At 34.9% G+C, this 23,407-nt stretch overlaps 3 protein-coding genes and 1 long non-coding RNA gene across 5 annotated transcripts; 1 reads left to right on the top strand and 3 right to left on the bottom strand.

The window, feature by feature from the left end:
- Window positions 1–714: 714 nt before the first annotated feature.
- Window positions 715–3,513, top strand: LOC140809114 (protein FAR1-RELATED SEQUENCE 5-like). The gene is made up of 4 exons (XM_073166600.1): window positions 715–1,607; window positions 1,801–2,877; window positions 2,974–3,038; window positions 3,113–3,513. The coding sequence occupies exons 1-4, from the start codon at window positions 715–717 to the stop codon at window positions 3,130–3,132; spliced, it is 2,055 nt and encodes a 684-aa protein (XP_073022701.1). The 3' UTR covers window positions 3,133–3,513.
- A 2,391-nt stretch (window positions 3,514–5,904) lies between these two features.
- Window positions 5,905–11,844, bottom strand: LOC140835805 (mitochondrial import receptor subunit TOM40-1-like). 2 transcript variants are annotated; one of them, XR_012118953.1, is made up of 12 exons: window positions 11,572–11,844; window positions 11,376–11,457; window positions 11,192–11,291; window positions 11,012–11,107; window positions 10,885–10,935; window positions 10,641–10,706; window positions 9,784–9,885; window positions 8,312–8,380; window positions 8,129–8,212; window positions 6,376–6,471; window positions 6,152–6,266; window positions 5,905–6,035 (listed from the first exon to the last, which is right to left on the bottom strand). XR_012118953.1 is itself a non-coding variant. In XM_073201213.1 (11 exons), the coding sequence occupies exons 1-11, from the start codon at window positions 11,708–11,710 to the stop codon at window positions 6,210–6,212; spliced, it is 942 nt and encodes a 313-aa protein (XP_073057314.1). In that variant the 5' UTR covers window positions 11,711–11,844; the 3' UTR covers window positions 5,905–6,209. The 2 variants fall into 2 exon arrangements, 1 of the variants encoding a protein (XP_073057314.1); XM_073201213.1 differs by having other exon boundaries at window positions 5,905–6,266.
- Window positions 11,845–12,956: 1,112 nt separating this feature from the next.
- LOC140813394 (uncharacterized) lies at window positions 12,957–13,415 on the bottom strand. The gene is made up of 2 exons (XR_012113933.1): window positions 13,348–13,415; window positions 12,957–13,237 (listed from the first exon to the last, which is right to left on the bottom strand). It is a non-coding gene; the product is annotated as an uncharacterized lncRNA (long non-coding RNA).
- A 2,461-nt stretch (window positions 13,416–15,876) lies between these two features.
- On the bottom strand, window positions 15,877–22,899 carry LOC140835796 (auxilin-related protein 1-like). Its single transcript, XM_073201206.1, is given in 9 exon segments — window positions 15,877–16,308; window positions 16,970–17,146; window positions 17,342–17,431; window positions 18,258–18,323; window positions 18,449–18,546; window positions 18,642–18,780; window positions 18,887–20,242; window positions 20,244–20,583; window positions 21,940–22,899. Coding segments are annotated over 9 exon segments (2,874 nt in total). The 5' UTR covers window positions 22,509–22,899; the 3' UTR covers window positions 15,877–16,269.
- Between the last annotated feature and the right edge of the window lie 508 nt (window positions 22,900–23,407).

Genomic DNA, 23,407 nt, shown 5'->3' with positions numbered 1-23,407 from the left:
AAAGATTTGACGTTTCGCGACGGTTTTACAAATACGTCGCAAATGGCGACGGATTTTAACAAACCGTCGCGAAGCCCACATGTGCAGTTTATTTTTTTTAAAAATTTGACGTTTTGCGACGGTTTTAAAAATCCGTCGCAAATGGCGACGGATTTTAACAAACCGTCGCGAAACGTCAAATTTTTTTTATAAAAAGAAAAAAGGGGACAGAGGGGCGTTCCCAAATTTCGTGTCCCACCTTCGCCCAACAGCCCTTCTCCCACCTACGCTCAAATCTTTACGTTAAGAAGATTGAGCGAACTTCTGGAGCTCTCGTGCGGGGAAATATTCCGACGACATCAGAAGGTAAATCGATGTAGTTCTAAATTTCATATTCCGAAGAAATTTCCAATTTATGATTTTGAAGGTTTCCGGTGTATTGGCATACATGTTCTTTAATGTTTGTGAAGTGTAAGTCTGCATATTTAATTAATTGCACTAGGAAATGGTGTTGATGATCTAGCTATTTATGTATCTGGAGTATTTATAAATTTATTCATTTCTAGTATGTTTTGTTAAAATATATTTTATACTTGATGTTGTTTCTCATATGATTATATTGTTACCGTCGCTAATCGTGCTCGGTTAATCCCCAGACAATCCTCGCCAGCACCTTACCGCCCGCAAAGATTTTCGAGCACCACCCCACGTCTGCCTAGCGCCACTGTAGATGAAATGGATCAATATAGTGGAGATGAACAATCGTACATCCCCCAAGTCGGTGATGATCAGAAACCCCAGATTGGTATGAGATTTGATTCGTTAGAGGATGCATTCTCATTCTACAACCAATATGCCCGAGAATCCGGTTTTAGCGCGAGAATGAGTAATAGCAAGAAAAGTAAGAAATCAAACGAAATTGTATGGAAGAAATTTGTATGCTTTAAAGAAGGGCATACAGATGATATTCGATGGAGCAAACAGACAAAAAAAGATCAACCAAGAAAAGAAAGAGCCCGTGGTGAGACTAGAACCGGATGTTTGTCCAAGATTTCAGTTGTCAAGGAACAAACAGGTCCGGGTTGGGTTGTCAGTACTTTCGTTGAAAGTCATAATCATTCATTATCGACTCCGTCGAAGGTGCATTTGTTACGCTCGCATCGCGGTATTTCTGCATCAAAAAAAATGTTGAGTCAACAATTTGCAGAAACCAATGTGCCAACTTGTCAACAAATGAGATTATTTGAGATAGAGTCTGGTGGGCCTGAACATGTAGGTTTCATAGAAAGAGATATCAGAAACTACGAGCAAAGTGTTAGGGATGAGCATAAGGGTATTGATGCAGAAACATTGGTCGATTTCTTCGAATCTGAGAAAGAGAAGAATTCATTGTTCTTTTTTGATTATGAGACTGACTCGGACAACAGATTTACCAGGTGTTTTTGGACTGATCATGTGTCAAGAAGGGCATACACTGCTTTTGGTGACGTGGTTGTGTTTGATACTACATACAACACCAACAAATATGGGATGATTTTCGCACCATTTGTAGGAGTTAATCATCATCATCAGACCATTCTTTTTGGTTGTGGATTGTTGAGTGACGAAAAAACAGATTCTTTTGTTTGGTTGCTTAATAAATTCCTAGAAGCCATGTGTCAAGGTGCCCCAAACTTGATTATCACTGACCAAGATCCGGCTCTGACGAAAGCCATATCACAAGTTTTTCCTCGAACAACACATCGATATTGTTTGTGGCATATACTGAACAAATTCTCTGAGAAATTAAACCCAATGACTTTCCGTGATCACTACTGAAAGCATAAGGAATGCCATTCTACATTCCTCCACAGATGAGGAATTTGAGAGTTCCTGGGAAGCTGCTATGTCTAATGCTAACTTGGAACAACATGATTGGCTGTCGTTGATGTTTGATTTGCGACATAAATGGGTGCCAGCATATTTTAATCATGTATTTTCTGCGGGTATGTCAAGTAGTCAGCGGTCCGAAAGTTCACATGCTTTTTTCAAGAGATATATATCTAGCAAGAACTCATTGATGGATTTTATCATTCGTTTCAATAAGGCACTCCGGCACCAAAGACACAATGAGTTAGTTGCAGATCATGTCGATATGAATGAGCGTCCCAAGCTACAGTCCAAATGGCCAATGGAATCTCAGATGGTGACGGTTTACACGAAAAAGAAATGGTTGGAGTTTCTAGAAGAAATGAGTCAGAGTCATGGTTATTACGTGCAAACAGAATCTGTGGGAAATGAGTTTGGGATTTACAAGGTAATGAATTTTCAAGCTTCTTCTTCTTCGAAACCAAGAGTGCTTACACATGTCATACAAGGGGATGATATATTGTGCAGTTGTATGAAATTTCAGTTTGAGGGCATTCCATGCAGGCATATGTTAGCATTTTTTCGTATAAACCAAGTCTTTCATTTGCCTGATAAATATATACTGAAACGTTGGACGCAAGCAGCAAAGAATGTAGAATTTTTTCCTACAGATGAGCCAAATGTGGTTGAAGCTCCAGAAAGATGTTTGATGTCAAGACATTTGAGGTTATCCTATAAAGCTTCTGCATTAGTTGATATTGCATCATTGACTGTTGAGGGAACAAATTTCTTGAATGCACAGTTTGATTATATTGGCAACAAAATGAAAGATTTGAATATGACTACAACAGTAAGCGGTGGAAGTCAATGTAGAAGAGCCACAGATAGGGCTGTTGATATCGTTGATCCTCAAAAAATTAGAACAAAGGGATGTGGGAAGAGATTAAAGTCATCAAAGGAGAAGGCAACCACACAGGGAAGAAAATGTCGTGGGTGTGGACGCCGAGGTGTGCAGCATGACAAGCGTAACTGTCCAAATTTGCAAGACGGGTATGTGTTTATCAACAATGTAAATTTTTAGTATTTTTGTATATATTTGGTTAATCATCAAAATTAATATATGGTGGCATACTCAACGTTCTTCAGGTCAACTATTAATAATAAAAACGAAGAAGAAAGCTCAGATGACGAAGATTTTGGATCGATAGATGGTAATTTAAATCTCTAAATATATGTTGTTAATCATCAATATTTTTTTTATTCATAACTGTTTTGAATTTTACAGGTTCTAACAACTGGATTTGATAAAGGTTATTATTTTATCAAGTTGAATATGTGCGATGGGGTAACCATTTTATAGTGCTTTATCAAACCTCTGTCGTGGATGAAACATCGAGCTTTGAGGTTTCTGTCACCATGAGAAGGATCCTCTGCTTAATTCAAGAATTAGCATTGTAGAATTTTCAAATTCAATATGATAACCATTCTCTGTCAAGAAATCTTGGTGTTTTAATTTTCCTGCTGCCATATTGTTGTATCGTTCTCTTTCATATGACTTATGGAACATGTATAAAAACCCGCTGTGGTCGACGTAAAACATCATGTTTGTGTCGCGTAGTAAATTATTTCTAATTTCCACCTGTCTAATGCATTTGTGGGCTGTTGGGCGAAGGTGGGACACGAAATTTGGGAACGCCCCTCTGTCCCCTCTTTTCTTTTTATAAAAAAAATTTGACGTTTTGCGACGGTTTGTTAAAATCCGTCGCCATTTGCGACGGATTTGTAAACCGTCGCAAAACGTCAAATTTTTAAAAAAATAAACTGCACATGTGGGCTTCGCGACGGTTTGTTAAAATCCGTCGCCATTTGCGACGTATTTGTAAAACCGTCGCGAAACGTCAAATCTTTAAAAAAAAATAAACTGCACATGTGGGCGACAGCTCAGCTGTCGCCCACTGGGCGCTCACCAAAGAGCGCCCAGGGTATCAATTCCCTATATATATATATATATATATATATATATATATATATATATATATATATATATATATATTTCGAAGATAACTACGTTCTGAATTTCTAGAATAATTAAAAGTTAAGTGATTTTTTAAGAGATGGTCAACCTTATATACAAAAAACAATTTCTTTTCAATAAATCGGATCAAATCGAAGATTTATCTCACAAAATTTATTTTCGATAAGTCTCACAAGAGTTCCTGTACATTCATATTATATGAGAGCATAAATAATTTATGTGATCTTGTTTCCAATATTTTAAAAGTGAACAATATTTGCTTTATAGATTAGATCTATAACTAAAACATAACATAAAATTGATACCAATACATAATATAAAAAGTAAATATCAGTCATACGAGTACTCGACTTGATTCATATTTACATGGAAAGATAATTTTTTGACGTGAAAGTATTATTTCTTACAATAAAAAGTAAATATCAGTGAGAAGAGAACTCGACTTGATTCATATTTACATGAAAAGATAATTTTTTGATATGAAATTAATATTTCTTACATGAATGAGATCAAAACTTCTTCTCACAATCGATAAGATGTTTCATGTGAGTTTATATGTAATATAAATCTTACTAAACATAGTATAAAAACATTTTAATAGATGTTATCTAATTTTTAAAAAAATTATATATATATATATATATATATATATATATATATATATATATATATATTTTCATTCAAGTATAGAAAGTACAATGAAAGTAGGGTTTCACTTTTTCAGTATATTATTATCATACACAGTGGAGGGGGAACAAGTTCGGATAAGGTGGATTGCGTGGAGCGATTTTTTAGGTAAACTGTCGGTGGGTCCGGAGGCATGGAGCGATATTTTCGGTGGTAGGTCCGGTAATTGATATCGACTAACAATCCAACTATATCGAATTAACTAAACTTAATTATTTTAACAAATAAAAAAAGAGTTAAATATTAATATTAAATTATTTTTTGTTCGAGTTATCATGTGTATTACGGAAAAATCAAAGCAGCGTTGAGTTAATACATTAAGCTTCTTCTCCAGTCTAGACTCTAATATCAACTTTACAATATATGAAGCTTGCATACGCAAATTATAGTATTATACTACACATTCTCACATATTTTTCATGAGTAGATTTTGGTGAGACGATCTCACGAATTTTTATCTGTGAGACAAGTCAACCTTACCGATATTTACAATAAAAAGTAATACTTTTAGCATAAAAATAATTTTTTTCATGGATGACCCAAATAAGAGAGCTGTCTCACAAAATATGACCCGTGAGACTGTTTCACATAAATTTTTGTCATTTTTAATATATAATTATTATTATTTGTACTATTTATTTTATATTATTTAGTTTGAGTTACTTAAAATAACTAATTTTGATGTCATGATCTATTTTAATATTAATAAAATGTTAAAATTTTAAAGTAAATTACCGTAATTTACTAGATAGAATCTTTATTGAGTAGGTTTCTTGTAAGACAATCTCACGAACCTTTATCTGTGAGATGAATCAAACATACCGATATTCACAATAAAAAATAATACTCTTAACATAAAAAATAATAATTTTTCATATATGACCTAAATAAAATATCTACCTCACAAAATACGACTCATGAAACCATCTCACACAAATTTTTATCATCTTTATTATCTAAACATTATTAATTTGCAAGTTCTATTCTTACTCATGTCTTTTTTCTTTTCTTTTTTATATTTATTTTTTTAATTCAAATGACAATCTAATCTTTCATTATTTTTTATAATTATATTTTGATTCTCATTTAAATATAAATCAAATAAATTATAAAAATCATTTTACGAGCAAGCGTATGTGGACTAGATATTTATTAAATATGTATAAATCAGAATAGAGCATACGCAAAGAGTAGACTCCTAAACAAGAGCGATGCACTAAATTTATTAATTTAATGTTATACGACGAAAATATAAGCGTAGCTCTAGCGCCCAGAGAAGTAATCAAACTCAAAAGGATGATAATGGAAAAGAAAGATTCAAGTAACGAAAACAAGGAATCAAGGATTCTCATTGCTGACCAAAACGCCAAAAAGCTTTTATTGATCCTACCACGCAAGTAACTGAATTTATGTATATCTTTACGCATTTTAGCAGAGGTGATGAAATCTACGGTGCCCCAGGAAACGAATTACACCAAAATTCAACCTGTAAAAATCAACTACAAACTGATTCGAGTCGATAACTGTTGCTGCCAGCGAATAATTATACTCAAAAAAAGCATGAAACCGATTCCTTAATTCTCGTAGAAAGAATAGAATCACCTGACCCAAATGACGCCCGCGACAACAATTGAAACTCAGAACCAATATGGTACCTATTCTATTCTCCAACAGTTAATCCGAATCCGAACTTGTAATCTTTCTTACGGTGATCTATCTGCAAGATATAGTAGCAGAACATGTTGACAATTGATGAAGTGACAAAGGGTAAATGGAGATAGATTCAAGAAAATAGAAGGAAGAAGTTGTCGCGTGTCAATCCTCACCTCAGCCGAAAGAAGAAAATTAAGACCCATACTAAACCGCTCTTCCAGCAAAGCAGCCACAACACCGTTGGAATCTATCTTCCCTCTTAAACGACACTGCCAAAGATACAAGATGTGTTAGTAGGATACATATGGAATTGTATTTTCTTTATCCAACGAATCTAAAGCTAGTAAACCGAAATATAATACTGTGTCATTGAAATTCAAAAGCCTAGATCGCATGAGTCCAGTCATGATTTCACCCTATTCTGATCTGACCAATCATTAAAGATGTAAAACATGTTGAAGAAAATTCAAAATAAATTTACATTAAATTGATATTAAGAATTGAATTGGGCCCATTGCAGACAACAATGCTATGCACAAGACTGATTGTTCTGCAATACAAGCAGTTCGAGTGTTTCTAGTCTAATATAAATTAACACGACAGATATGATGCAGATGCTCTCAGCTGATAGTATGAATGATAATTCTTAGACAAGGTGATGGTAGCAGAGGACCTTGGCTTAAGCAAAGTGTAAGATAATCTGAAATCATACACCAATATAAAAAGCAATATGCTCAATTTTTTTTAAACAAATCTATTTGACACAGCAAATATAACAAAATAACAATACAGTCATTGAAGTTGCATTGAGTAAACAGTATTAATCTCTGTTGAATCTACAAATTTCTTCCTCAAAATAAAATATATTCATTTTGATCTGCACTTGACTAATCTAACTCCATGGATTAGCCACCAAAATTATTATCAAAATAAGAGTGTCATCATAAGGTCTAGAAGTTCGCAAATAATTCAATGTCAGAAGCAACTAAGATTGAAGAAAATGCAATATTTGCTGCATTTGTTTAAGAAAACATGCTTCTGATTTATGTTACAAATCCAGACACCATAGTTTCTACACAAGTCCAACAAAACTTTCACATTAACAGAAAAAATCATTAGAATTTACTTGCCCGTAGGCATATGTAAAAAGTTGGCAATATAAAATGATAGAATAAGGTGATATTGCCCATACTCATAACATATTGCTCCTTGAAATTAATACAAAATTATGAAAGTAATCGAGCACTCTCATCAATAAAATAATTTAGTTAAAAAGGGATGCATGGTCATGGTAGTAAACCAGTAAACAGAAAGTTGCGATTGTATTTTAGATGTAAAATCAGATGCTAAGAGAATAGGAATATGTTCTAAAATCTCTACTACTCTCTCAATATGACAGGAATAGGGAGATATCCAGCATAAAAAATATACAGATGTTTCCACAACGCATAGGCCACAAGGTTGAAAAACCTTCAGGTGAGAGAAGAGAATGAAAGGAAACAAAAGCTACAGCACAAAAAGGTATCAATTGTATATCATATGATTACAAGCATGAAAGCTGGAATTCATCCTTAGTTTACCATGTAACACAAAAGAAATCATATTAACCATAGAAAATTAAAATACCATTATGAATAATGTGAGTGGTCTCAGTCTCACAATACTAATCATCAACCAAATAGCTGTAACACCAGAAAAATTCCAGCTGTCTTTTCATATGTTCTTGATAAGATTATCTATCGGATAAAGTATGCCTATACAACTTGGACATAACAGAGCCTCTTTTACAAGCACATATGCCATCGCCTTAGATAAGTCAAGATTATTATATCCACATACACCAAAAAAAGGAACTGAGCTCAGGAAACTAGCACCAGACTACAGAGTATTGAGTCACGAAACTTAAATTAGTAGAATGAGAATAACCTGCCGAAGGACATAATCATAACCGAAGCTAGCCGTGGCATCCCTGGACATATAGTTGTACATGAAATCCGATGCAAGAGAAACCTAAAAGCAAAAGACCAACGATGATCTGCCAGTAGCAAGAGACAAGCACAAAAAATTTAGACGTAAAAGCTTATGCTATGGATTATACGCTAATGTTACCTTCTCAGATACTTTTTGCACATAGCCTAGAGCAACCATTCCAGTGCTAGCAACTTGTCCGGTTGCAACCTGCATGAGATATAAGTTAATTACGCGCCCTGCCCAAGCATCACTAACAGAGAAAAACAGCAAGTAAAACTTTCCGAGTTTGGTTCTGTTCAACATATTGTCATTTTCAATATAACTGTGAACAACTTGGTAGTTCTTATCATAGTTGTCAAGGGTGCAAGGCACACTGAGGTGCACAAGGGTCATGGACCCAAAAGCGCAAAACTAGGCGCGTGGCTTACCAAAACAAGACGCACATTTTTAAATTTTTAAAAAATATATATTTATCTTAGAATAATTATATTAAAATATGAAATAGTTATGTCACATTGTGACACAAAACAAAAAATAATTAATAAATTCATAGTAATTAGTAACGTGATTAAAATTCTTCAATCATCCAAATTATGTTAATCTTCTTCGAACGAATTATTAGAGTACCCAGAACTTTCGAACTTATATTCTTCTTGGACTTCATCATTTTCTTAATCAACATCAATTTCTTCTTCCTCTACCTCCAAAAGATGTGAAATCACTCTTTTTCTTGTTGTTTTGGATGTAGATGTCATAACCTTGTTCTTCTGTTCACATCTATCTTCTTCTGATTCCGATGTTAGGGCATTGGGTTCCTAGGGTTTGGGTTTGGCTATATGTTTTAAACAAGTAATTAAAAAATGTTCACCAAGACGCGCTTGAACTTCCAAGGCTAGTCCAGGCGAGTGCATGGGCTTGCCTAGTGAATCGCTGCTCCTAGGATGACTCCAGGTGCAGGGTCCTCGTTTGGTAGTGCCTCTTTGACAACTATGGTTCTTATCAGATGAAATCCAGATTAGCAGTCCTAAGCATCTGTAATTATGTCTAGCAGTTCCAGTTGGCTGAAATTCTTTGATTATCATCTGCTTGTTTCTCCACCAATTCAACTGGTGCTTTTTATTTTAATTCACAGGGTCAGAGGCCTGTTATCCTGTTATTCTTGTTACTAGGAAGAATATCGATTCTTTATGATTTAAAATTCATTCAATTTCGATTTAAAAACAACAAAATAATGCATACTTCATCCAGGAACGTTATTCAGCTATTACACACACAGTATAGAGAAGCATTGCTCAATTATAGACAAGATACGAGAATATAGTTTCATGTGCAAGGCCACCTCACTTCAAATAGACACAAGTTTACTTATACGTAGGCAAGTGCTAATGTTCTCAGATTCGAGTTTTACTGTCCCTTCAACTCTGTTGAAAGCCTTTCAATCTACCGAATGGCATTTAGGACTGCATACTTCAGGCAGTAAATATAAACCAAGCTTCAATGAAACTAATTGGGAGACTACATGAAAAAAATGTTGGTAATGAAACTGAAAAGAAAAGTCCCGAACCAAAGCATGTATCTGAAGAAAGAGTGAAAGACCCAGTAAATAGTACCATCTTGTCGGTGTTGTAACGTGCAGCATAGCCAATGCCAGATTTTCGATGCTGACCAGCCCAGAATACTTCGCCACCCAATGATAAATGAGGAGTCACACTCTGCAAACATAATGATCGACTAAAATTCTATCCTCTATAAATGCACAACATCTTTGATATTTTTTATGCTTCAATTAATCATTGTGCTCACATAAAAGAGTCGATAGATACATCTGAGAGGACATGAACTTTCATCCTTTTTCTATAACATCCAATTGGATGCCTAATCTCAGTATGAAGAGATTACAGACATTAATTTAAGCTATATAGGTTGCCATCCGATTAATAAAAATCTAGATGGATTTTCTTTGAAATCATTGTCCAGTTGTGCCAAAAGTACAACTCATTTTTTCATGTTCTCCCATATAAGATATCAATCCTTATATTTCTTTAAATATCCAATTATTTCTTTCTTTCCATAGTTCCTTTTTAAAGTGCTAATATCACTATTTTATTTGGGATTCTCACTCCCAACATTTATTTCACAAACTGTTATTTTCTCCAGTAACAAATGAGTTTTCTAAGTTGCATCAACAATGATATATATATATTAGTATCCTTTGGCACACAATCTGAACATATATGTTAACTTTTATATAGAATATAATTTTAAGTGTGTTAAATTTTTATATAGTATAATTACATTGCCATAATTTTTTAAAATATTAATTTGAATTTTCATTTTATTATATTTAATTTTTGGGTAGATAAATTTTATTTAACCATTATTAAAAAAGCACATAATAGGAAACCCACATTTGGTGATCGAGAACACCACTCGTTCTTTATGTATAGTATAGAATCAAACCATTCACCTGGATGTAGCTTGCACCAAATAAGGCACCGTTTCCTACTTGAAATTGAGTCCTATAGTCAGATCCCTGCACATTATTCGGCATACTATTAGCATCAACTTTTTAATTCAACTAAACACTGGCATTTATTGTACTCTTGGCCAGTGATGAGTATGGAGTTGGACAAACCAAAATCTAAATCAAAACAATACACAACCACCGCCATCCAAAAAAAGGTACTCAAATGATCGATATGCCTATTTACCTTATAATCAAAATTGAACATGCCGTGCGACATATGCGGCTCATTCGTAAGCTACACAAAGAAAGATTGAGTATTACTTGACTTCGTGATATGAACAGATGAAGGAGAAAACAGCAAGTCTGCATACTTGAGCATTTCCCTTAAGTGTAAGGTTCTCAGACAAATCACACTTCAATCTTGCATTTAGTCTACCATCAGTCATCATCCTCCCAAAGAGCATCAACTGAGAAAAACCAAGTAACCTTCTCATGGTCATATCAGGTAATCTCGCTATAAACTGAAAATGTAGAGTAGATCAGTAATGCACCTTTGGGTCTATAAAGTTGGCACCAAATTCATAATGAGCGGTGGGGATTTTAATAGTTTCCGATGACTGAGATGGAATTTCTGTAGGTCCCATCATCACACTGATGGCAATTACAAACCAATTAGTAGTTCACAACACAAAAACAAAAAACAGAAATTCCGTAGAGAATAAACAACTAAGCCACCTATGACTGAGAGAAAATTTCTGGTTTAGTCCTTTAGTAAAATCAAAACGCATTCCCTCAAAAAGCTCTGGCTTCAAGGACACTGCCAATAACAATAAACAAGCTCAGCATTTTTAAAAACAGAATCTTTTTTCACTATTAGATCCGCCATCCAAAACACGAAAATTACGGATGAGTATGACAGTAAAAAACTGACTAAAAGCTTCGCGATGGATTTCCTCATATGGAATGGGGCAAGGCAAATCTAAGTAATCCACTTTCTTCTGCTCCATGGAGGTTGGATTCGACGGTGTCGGGGGAGCTGCGGCAGTCGGCGGAGGAATTAGAGTCGCCATAAGCTAAAATCTTTTCCTGAATAATGTATGAGAAGAAGATTGATGATTAGCTGATTCCTTCTCTTCAGCTGCTGCCGAGAGACCTCTCCCCTCCGCTGTTAAAACCCTAAACCCATACCCGATCAGGCTTTGGTCCACTTTACATATTTTTTATTTTATTTTTAAAAAATCAGTAATATTTTCATTCTTTTTTGGAAATGTAATATTTTTCATTTTATGCTCATCTTCTTTTCTTTCTTTTTATATTATTATAAATTAAACGAAAAAGAAATATAACTATAAAAATTTAATTTAATTTATTAAATTTATTAAATCTAAATTTGAGCACATTATGGCTCAAGAAATAGATAATGATAATTTAATACATAAAAATACATAAAACAATGAGTGTGTCTCATGTGATACCGTGAGACGAGTCAACACTACCGATAGTCACAATAGAAAATAATTATCCTAGCATAAAAACTAAGCAAAAACTTGTGTGAGACGGTCTCACGGGTCGTATTTGTGAGATAAATCTCTTATTTGGGTTATCCATAAAAAAGTATTATTTTTATGCTAATAGTATTACTTTTTATTGTGAATATGGGTAGGGTTGACCCGTCTCACAGATTAGGATCTGTGAGACGGTTTCAAATGAGACCCACTCTAAAAAGTAATATTTTTTCATGGATGACTCAAATAATATATCTGTCTCAAAAATACGACCCGTAAAATCGTCTCACACAAGTTTTTATCAAAAACAATTTAGTCAAGTGATTTCGTGGTCTTCATAGGTTTCATAAAAATAAAGGTTGTTATTTTGAAAAAAAAAATTGGTTTTTATCGATTCGAAACTTCTCACTTGAGAAGTTCTTCTATGATGTAACCGCATCACTTCTGGCCGAAATTTTTTAGCACAATTTCTAAAAATCTTACACATGGATGGATTTATAAATATGATATAAACCCCAACTTTGTTGATCTGAATCGATATATAATTTATATTTGTGAGATTTTAGATGCACCAAAAATTGACTAACAGCATAGTTTGAGAATGAATTTTAAATTATCAAAATTGTAATGTGGCCAATTCCATCCCTTTATGTATTCACCTCAATGTTGCAAACCTTCACTTATGGTTTTGGATCCGTAACCAGGAATGTTTTAAAATACTAAATTAAAGTGTTGAGAGGGGAAAAAAATTATGGATACAATGTTTAACAGAGAAAGATCAAAGCAAATATTTTGTAGCTTGCTTGACAGATTCTTGAGAATAAAACCCTCCATTAATAATATATATGCACATGATATGGATAAATATATTCGAGATTTGTGCAGATATATTACATCAGAACATGCAAAGAAGGTTAACAAGCAGAGAGACAAATTCTATGGCTCAAAGGCTCCTGAATCCAGCAAATTCAAGTTTATCACATAACAAATCTTCACTGGTTTTAGTGTTTGTCATAGCCCAGAATTTGCATTGTTCGTTGCCTGTTGGAGTTCGTTCGAGAAATCCCTCCGCAAACCACTCGAAACTGTTGGCTGCATTATATGAAACAATTAAACAATAATCAATACTACATGAGAAAGGGGATGGAGATTTTTATCTTCAGGTTGGAGTTGAGCGATTGCAAAAGTATGTTCCATCATACCAGATGAGGAAGAAAAGCTTGGCCCCAGGCTGATGCACTCTTCTTGTGTACAAAACTGGTCTTTCTAGGGGACAATAAAAAATTAAATACATTAAAACTGTAAAGATCTGTTACAGCCTCACAGGATGGCACTAGCTGAAATCTCAAATACGATATGCGGGTCTTAGGTTGGCAACAATTAAGCAAACCAAGGCTTATTTCCATGAATAGATGATGACATTGCAGTTATTCCATATCTCTACTTTGGCTTCTAAAACAAAGGCTTTTTATGATAAAAACATAGAACCTAAATCAAGCATGAAAGCCATCAACCTGGCCTTACTTTGAGGGTCAAGGGAAGACAGAGCTCAAGTTGGTTTATCAGTCGATTCTTTGAATGATAGCAGGAAATATTCAAGACACGTGTAATTCCAGTAAATAATAATTGAATGAAACATACGATTGTTCAAAAGCTGAAAAGTCTCACTGTCTGAGCATCCATGCAAAGGAATTAGTCTCGAGCAATGAATTTCACCAGAAAGTTTGTTGACACCAGCATCTCCATGATCCACCATAGAATTAGCTTTCGTAGAAATAATGTGGTTTTTCTCTCCATCATTAGCATATGTACTAGCCGGTTCTAGTCGATCCGTAGAATCACATCATCAAAAGTGTCATGAATGAAGACGACTGTAAAAGAATTTATCTACACAATTCTAGTTGGATACCACCTTGAATCATATAAACTATCCTTAAAGTTAGATAAATTACATTGTATTCTAATGCCATGTGATCCAATCAGTTTATCGTTTCAGAGTTATGAATGTAATGTTTTTTTAAACCCACCCAACCGACCCCAGCGGGCCAGCACTAACGGACATGGAAAACTAAAGCTATATCAATCTTGTTCAACCCATCAGAAAAGCCGGGTGCTGTCATGGAAATTAAGTAGTGTCTGTTCTTCCACAATTCAGTCGACTTAAAAAAAATGAGTTGCCGTTAGAATCCTCACACCAATTGCAGTAGTACCGAATAATAAGATGGTTTACAAAAAATATTTGTAAGTCTCAAAAGATCAAGCTCTACTTGGGAGAACTCGAAAACTATGCCACTTCTTCTTTTTTCGCATGGATGGATTCCATAACGGCAGCTTTCAGAACTTGAATTAAAAACAGGAAGGATGATCAATAAATAAATGACCAAAAGAAGAAATTTCCAAGTATTGAACATATGAAAGTTACACGCATCGGATTAAGATAGAGTTGTACTTGATCCCAACCTGGCGCTTTTTAGGACCGTCAGATGTACGGAATCCCCCGGCCCCGGATTGAGACAATGAAGACTATAATGACACTTGTACAAAAATTTCGTGAAACCTTAATCATATGGTTGAAAGCATGAATTTGGAGAGATTTGTGGAAATTTAGATTTCTAGATCTTGATATTATTCAGTTGGTTAGTTAGATTTTACAAATGGAATTAGATTTTAAGAAATTTGATTGGAATTTATTGTATATAAACAAATATTTTCAAAACTAGTAGAATTGATAAGATTTGGATTTGAATTAAACTAAAAAATATTTATGACAAAAAAATTTAATTATTATCTTTATACTATCTTTATTTATAATGGTTGAATTAAACGATAAATTTATTTATTTTTACATATTTTATTCTATGATAATTTATTTTTATATTTATAAAATTAGGAGTTAGGACGTGATTGAATATTTAATTTTGAAATAATTTTCGTAAAATTTAAATTTGAATATTCAGATGTTATGTTTGATTATTTTATTTTAATAATTCATTTTGTGTTCATCAAAATTAGTTAATTAATTATATAAGAGTTTATGTAATTTGTATAACACAAATATATAATTGAAATGATATAAAGAATAAATTAATTTTTCATTTTTTTGATAATGTGAATAATATATTTTAAATCTTGATTTTTGTAAAATATAATTAAGATTATTAAATAAAATTTTAAATTTTCAAATTCAAACCCTATTTTTTTCCAAACAAGAAATGAATTTTAAAATTTCAAACTAAATACAAGATGGAATTCTAAATCTATGAATTTCTAATCCAATCCTACTTTCAAATCCAAAATTTTAAGCATCCAAACACACTCTAAAATTTCAAAGATATTATGAAAAATAATAATTTTAAGTACTTTGTTTCATGGAACACTCAAGTTTCACAGATAACCAAAATTATATATATTATTTTATTTATATATTGATTTATAATCAATCTCACAATTCTTTCGGACTTATCGTGTGAAGGTTTCTTTTTCTTGAATTTTTCATGTGGTTTGGAAGTTAAGAAACCTCTGCCTCTAATGCATGAGTTTGTCAAGGTTAATGGTTTTTTTTTACCAAAAAATTCAGATTTACCGTGCATTATTAAGAAGCTTAAGAGAATTAAGCCAACAAGAAAGGTCATTGAGTAACCTATCTGATACAAAATTAAGTTGTGACATAAAATATATAGAGAGCAGCCAAACAAATACTGAAATCTGAATAATGGAAAAGAGCCACAACATAATAACCATAATATAATTTGGATTTCGATATTTCAAGAGCTAAAAACAAAACAAAATACAATCACCTCAGGTACATGAGAAGGGTAATTGAATAAATCATTACATTGTATCACAAGATATTTGGATAAATGCTATTTCGCGTAAGATGCTTCATATGTATCAATGGCATAGACAACAATATACAGTCCGAACACATGTACAAACCAATCAAATATATCGGCAGCGCAAAGGTCTCGATTCATAATCAGCACTTTCGAAAGACCAAAAATGCACAATATCCGGGTGCGGCTCATTGAAAGCGCATATATGTTTCAAATAGAAGAGTCCAGTGTTATTTCAATCAAACGGTTGGGAGGTAGCAGCAGTTCAAAGACGAGAGCTTGTGACGCCATTTAGAAGAGCTCCTCTGAGTTGAACTTATTCCAGGCCTCCTATTTTGGCTCAATATTAAACTCAAATTAATGAATCATTCCCTTAAAGGCGATGCTAATATATTGGCATAGAAAACTTCAAAAACAAGTAAAGTTTCAATTTTTTCTTTGTTTCTTCGGCTATATAATGTGTTTCAGTCCTTCATGTAAGTGATAATATGATTCACAATTTTAATCACATAGCAGTTCTCCAACAATCACCTTTCGCCCTTTTCACCAAAATATTTCCAAATTTCTAATCAAAGCATCCAATTTAGGATATATAGACGAAATAATTAATTTGATTACCATAAAAGAGTAATTAAAGTAAAATTGAAACTCGCATGCATTTTATTTGCTAAATTACGCCAACATTTTAAAGAGTAACATATGTAGAGTTTATTACAAATTCATATAAGATTTTCGATTTTGACTTATCATAATTTTTCAAGGGTCAATCCCTTAAATTGGAAAGATTATATTGATTTGGGATATATTCACGGAACTAAAATTGGCAATTGACACAATAAACTACTGAATGACATATTCCTATTAATAAAACTTTGCTGGAATAATATTCTCTCTCATTTCACCATGCTAGGCTTAACACTGAAAAAACCCACGTACGCATAATGAAGAATTAAAAATAAAAAAATTTAAAATTAAGAATTTGAAATAATACCTTGAGCAGGTCAAAAACCTTTTCGGCAATGTACTTCTGTTGGAGAGTAGCGCCCTTTTGCTGCACCTTGTCAGGATGAATGCAAAGAGTAGCTTTCCTATATACTTTTTTGACAGAGGCACCCATGATCAAATCCGTCAATGAAACAGGCTGCCAGCCACATTCAGGCCAGAGCACCTGTCCATCCAGGAAACAGTTCACGACTTTATAAGAGACGGGATGATTTAAAAAAAAAACAATGCAGTTTAAACCCAAGTTTGATTTCCCGGTGAAAAAATCACACGCATATATCTGTGAGAATGATAGCCGAATGAAAACTTGTGCGCCTAGATAGTGTCAGATTCTGTACATAAAGAAGAAAATTTGACGCACATATTGCAAAGTTGACAGAAGAGCACGTAAATTTCCTTCTTTGCCAGCAGCCCAACGCTTGATTTCACTATCTAGTGTTTCAGAAATCCTCTGTAAACAAGAAAGTCCCAGGTTAGACAGGTAAACAATATGGTCACCATATGAAGTACATTCTGATAAATCGACTGGAGCACCTTCAACTGAAAAAGAGATCTAAGCTGAAGCCTAAAATTATTTTAAATCCTGAGGCTAAACAATGTTTTATATTGCTGTTTTTTATTCCACCAAATTTTTTTTTACTTAACATCAGGAATGAAGATTTCTAAGCTTTTTTTTATGGCACGGCATAATCCACAATCTGAGTAAACCATAAGCTGAAGTTCAGGAAGTCCATGACAAGAAGAATAAATAGAACATAGTTTTCCTATTACCTGAACAAGGAGTAATACGCATCTGGTTTTCAACAAATTTATTTTGGTCAATAGACATAGAAACTATGAAACAAATAAGAATAGGAAGCAAAAAATAAATAAAAACAAAACAGATAACAAATCAAAATTCAATAATAAAACATATTATGTTATAAAATTCAAACCATCTAGCATGATCCCAGAGTTCGAATAAAAGAGTATCAATTTTACAATGAAGTCAAGTCCAAATCAACATCCACAAATGTATGCAAAAAAAAAGGCAACAAAAAGAAAGGGAAACCATAAAAGACAGCGTCAAAAGAAGCACTGTACAATTAGAATACAAAAGGGCAAAGGACAAAGAGGCACTATATGTGCAGGATGAAGGCATCAGCCTTCAAGTGATAAGTAATAGATGGTCTCACATCCTTCTCATGTATACAAACCAATAGAATTAAAGGAAAATATAAAATATCATTGCTAGCCAGTCATAACCACCAAGCATTGACCATTCTGCAGGAACTTACATGTCTTTCTTCCTGATCCCTTTGAGCTTGAATGTCCCTCTTATTCTTCTCAGCAAGTGCTTTAGCCTGGGCAAATGTGGATCCAGATCATATAATTGCAACGAAACAACACATATAGAAAATCAAACAACAGGAACTACTAAATATACTGGCAAAAAATAAAATTATCGTTTATGAGATGACAAACATACCGTTCGCTCCTGAGTGCGTTGTTCGCGCTCCGATCTAGCTCTTTGTCTTTCTGCAGTTTCCCCTTCGACCTCTTGGAATTCTCCAGATGATGGGGCAGCTTTGAGGGACAAATCATTCGGAGATCAGCACAGGAAATTAACAGCCACAGATGTTCCACAACATTTTAATGCTAAACATTATAAGTCAACATACCTCCAAAAATAGAAGATAGATCATCGATGATATTAGTAGTGGATGAAGCTCTCTTACTATTGGATGACACACCACTGGACATCTTCTTTGTAACTTCAGATGCTCCCTTGTTCGGAAATTGCTGATTGAACATAGAATCCTGAACAAGAAACAGAAAGAATAAATAACAGAAAACTTGATCATGTAGAATACAATCACATGAATTTAAAAAAAAAGTATCTCACAGTATCAGTACAGGCACTTACAGTTGGATTTTCGTGTGCCCTTGGTACACTGCTTGCTCGACCAGTGCCAAAAATGGAATCAAGATCATTATCATTCTTCCGCTGATTTGCTTTTGCAGCTGCAGCCCTTTCTCGGGCGTCTGCAGCAGCTCTCTCCCGAGCCTCAGCTGCAGCCCTTTCAAAAGCAGCCCTTTCAGCTCGACGCCTAGCTTCGGATTCAACCTTTGCTGCAGCAGCTTTATTTGCTGCTTCTTTTTCCCTAGCTTCAGCAGCAGCTGATCTCTCCCTAGCTTCAGCAGCAGCTGATCTCTCCCTGACTTCAGCAGCAACCCTTTCTGCTCTTTCTTTAGCTTCTGCAGCAGATGCCCTTTCCCGGGCTCCTGCAGCAGCCTTTTCTGCTCTCTCTTTAGCTTCTGCAGCAGCTCTTTCCCGGGCCTCAGCTTGTGCTCTCTGAACTGCTGCTCTTTCACTTTTTAGCCGTGCCTCAGCTGCTGCTCTTTCACGTGCCTCAGCTGCTGCTCGTTCACGTGCTTCCCTAGTAGCCCTTTCCACGGCTTGTCTAGCCTTCTCCCTTTCAATCTCCCTCTCCCTCTCAAGTCTCCTCTTTTCTCGCTCTTCCTCTTCCTTTTGTTTCTTTTCATGGTCCACCCTCTCCTGGGTTTCCCTGAGTTCTCCATCCTCACAATCTTGTTCCTCTCTTTCAATCTGCACTGATTCCTTACTTTTTGCAACCTTCGCGTATTCTCTTTCACGTACTTCCTTAGCGTATCGAAATTTAGCTTCAGCTTTATCCATAGCATCCTTCATAGCAGCTGCAGATGCAGCTGCTGTAGAGAAGGTATTTGCTTCTTCATTGGAATGAAGATTGGTGCTTTCGTCAAAGCTGTATCTGGAAAAACCCTTCGCAAAATCCTCAAGTTCATCAAATTGTGAAACTGTTTTACCCTGGGCAGCAGATGGAGTGAGCTTGGGACTTTGAGAAGACTGAGTGTAACTTGGAGGTGAAAAGAAATCACCATTCTTCTTGTTTGAACTTGAAGAAAAGTAACGTGTTTCCAATTTTGTACCTTGCCGAGGAATAGGAGGAGGAGGTCGTGATGGAGGCGGAGCATTTGTTGGTTGCGTGAAAAGGGGGATTTCTGATACAGTTAACCATATTTCATCATATTGTTGTCCCTGCCCTGATGATGAATAAGCCATATCAACCTCTGTGCCTGTTTCATGATATATATGAGATGAAGTAGTTTGACCAGAAGATTTCTGGAAATCAACTGAAGCATTTGGCACATCAAACAAAGGAGGTTCCTGGAAGTGGTCAAGAGGAACTTTCTTTTCCATATTTCTCTCTGAATTCCCAAAAGAGGAGTTTCCCTTCAGGTTCTCTGGTTGTACCAGATTGTGATTTTGTTGGTCTCGACGGACTAACATCCTTCCCTCCAATTTCCCTTTCGGTGGAATATGTGTGCAAAGAGTTTCCAAAATTATTTAGTGGATCTAAGTCATCAAATGCTTTACCACTACCAGATGAGACTTCAGCACTTGCACTCCTAGATTTTTCAGACTTATTGGTTTCCTTCAGTGGATCTGTAAATAATCTGGACGATGAAGAACCTTTGGCTGAAGTTGATTCCAAAATGACAAATGGATCATCCGCCACACCAGGCCTTTGCTTTGAACCAGCAGCAGGTACAGAGCCCCAAGTTGACTCTGGTATTGGTCTGTTCACATAATGTAACAGAAATGTTGACAGTTCTTTTATAGATGTAAAATACATAAAACATGAAATGTATTTTTGATTAATCAATTTATTCCTTCATCCGAAGAAAGTATAACTTCAACACTTAGGACTCGGAATTAGTTGTCTCCCCACTACAATTTCAAATGCACATAAAATGACGGAACAAAATATCACCAGCCAAACAAAATTAGAGAACTTACAGGCATTCACACTTAAATTAAAATAGTCGCAATTAGGTGGTTAAGAGATTAAAGTTTAGGACCCAACTGCAACAACATGAAGATGGATATTCAACTACACTCACTACAATACAAACATATCAACCTCGGACATACTAAACAAACATCTAACAATTTAACACACCATCAAATTAGTTGATTGCCAAAGAAGCGATCTTCTCGATAGAGAACAAATTTTTTTCTTTTGAATCATATCTCAAAATTCAGCCTCTTTGATTTCCTTCCTTCCAGCTCATATCACCTCCACCAGAATCCGGATTCAAGACCCTTAAGGCAGCAAGACCTGTTTTAATTTCCTCTATCATTACCAACTTGCTCTAGGATAGAAGCACACAGTACCATGGCTGAAATATGAACAAAAAATTAGCACAAGTCAACAGACTTGATGCTCAACAATCTATCCACCGACTTACAATACTTAATTCCTATGGACGTATCTAGTGGAGATCTACACCGTCATCAAATTACTATTAGAAATTGTAGAATAATGAGTTTATAGAACAGTGAATCAAAACATGGGTAAATTGATTGAGATCATATGTAGTTATCTCAGAACAACTTGGGCAGTTATTTACATGATAAATAGAGAAAGGGAAGGCAAGAGGCTATTTACTTCAATGAGCTCTAATTATAGACCTCAAACTCACTAGCCAGCAGTCAAGAGTCAAAAAATGTTACTTCTGAGCTGCTTAAACCATTAGCACAGGCACTATGAACGTACAACTTCAATGTGACAAAAGTATTTTGAATAGAGACCACAAAGATTTATATCACTAGTTCATGCATGCTACTCTCATATGATATGCCTTCGGGAGTGTCTTGCGTGATAATGCAAGAAGGGTATTAGAACTAATCATGAAGATCATTAATTCCATGACCAAAGATCTGTCAACCACTCTACATAAGCTAATGATAATATATTTGCATAAAGGCCAATAGCCATGTCATATACTAGTGCTATTTGTTATAGCCTCGTGTCGAACATTTAACTACATTTCCCAAACTAATACATATCAATTCAAGATCAGCATATTACTGATTGAAAAAAAAAACAACTAAACAGTTCATCATTAACCAGCACAACAATAAAATAATACCTGTCTCCAGTAGCAGAACTGCTGCTTCGAAACCTGTCTAACAAATCGTCAAAATTTTGTGAAGCTGAGGTTTTCTTAGCACTACTGCTTTTGTTGGTCTGCTCAACCTTTTCATTTCTCGTCAAGTTCCCCAATAGATCATCAAAATTCGTATGATGGTTTTTACTCTTATCTGTACCCAAAGAGTCGGTATCAAACATCGCCGTTGTAGTTGCAGGTTTGCTTTTCAACCCTGGCAACCCATCAAATATGTCATCATCGTATACCGGCTTATCATACACAGGTAGCGACGATTTCTTACTATTGTTATCGTTGCTCTTTTGCTCCGACGATTTGAAAATTGTATCATAATCGAAATCATTCATAGCCGATTGCTTGTTGCTGTTAGCATTGGACTTTAAGCTGGAGGAGTACTTGGAGGGGGCCCCAAAGACGTCGTTGAACAATGGTTCGTCAAAGGATGATTGGGCGGCAGGACGGGAACGATCGACCGGGTCGGACCTCATAGGGTTCGATTTTCCTCGAGGCCCAAACCCGAAATCTCGTGCCAGCATATCCAGGTCATCCATTCGTCAAATCAAATCAACACTACACCAGCAACGGTAGATCTAAGCCAAATATTGCCCCCAGCAAGCAGAGCAACCGTAGAGAATAACCGGATCCGAAATTTCGAAGGAATCGAAACAAAATATCAGTTCAGCTAAATCAATTTGAGCTCGATTACAACCGCCCAATCACCGAAATTTCTGCAACCTGGGTTATGGATTGTGCTATAAGAAAATGAATCCGAAATTATACGTGTCCAAACAGAGTGTGTAAAGGAGAAATATAGAATTCGGGGACTGTTATTACACGAAATTTGGAAAGAGAGGAGACAAAAATTCGATTAGGGTTTTCTAACTACATCCGTTCCCCGAATTCTTCTCCCTAATGGATTCCAACTTTTTCTTTTTCTTCTTTTTTTTTCTCTCGTTAAATTTAACGCCACATTTGATTGGCCACTTGTGTCATATTTGCATAAAACCCCTTAATTTCCTACATATTTCTAACCAGTCTTTAGATTTGTCAATCAACCTAAATATTCTACATATATACATATTTAAAATTTAAAGTCCACACGTTTCCCAGAATTCGACTTTTCTATTAAGATCAATAGTCTAATGACAAGATTCCTCGTTCTTGTTCTTGTTTTTGTTAATATCAAATTTGTCCATGTTATTAAAAAATATCTGAAACCGATTATGGCATCATATCAAAACGAGATGACGGGACGGGCCAGCCCACAACCCGCCATTAGGCGGGGCGGGGCGGGCCTCTAAATGGCCAACACAGCCCAATCCACCTTGGGCTGCGGGTTAGACAGGCCAACCCGCTTATTATTTTTAAAAAAAAATATTAAACAATATTAAAATAAACATAGAAGAAAAATATATTTCAGTCAAATAGTTTCATAAAAAACTTAAAAACA

Source organism: Primulina eburnea, chromosome 1, assembly GCF_022965805.1.
Source record: "Primulina eburnea isolate SZY01 chromosome 1, ASM2296580v1, whole genome shotgun sequence".
Lineage (NCBI taxonomy): Eukaryota > Viridiplantae > Streptophyta > Magnoliopsida > Lamiales > Gesneriaceae > Primulina > Primulina eburnea.
Note: the sequence above shows the minus strand (reverse complement) of the source record. Positions and strands in the feature narration are given on the sequence as shown.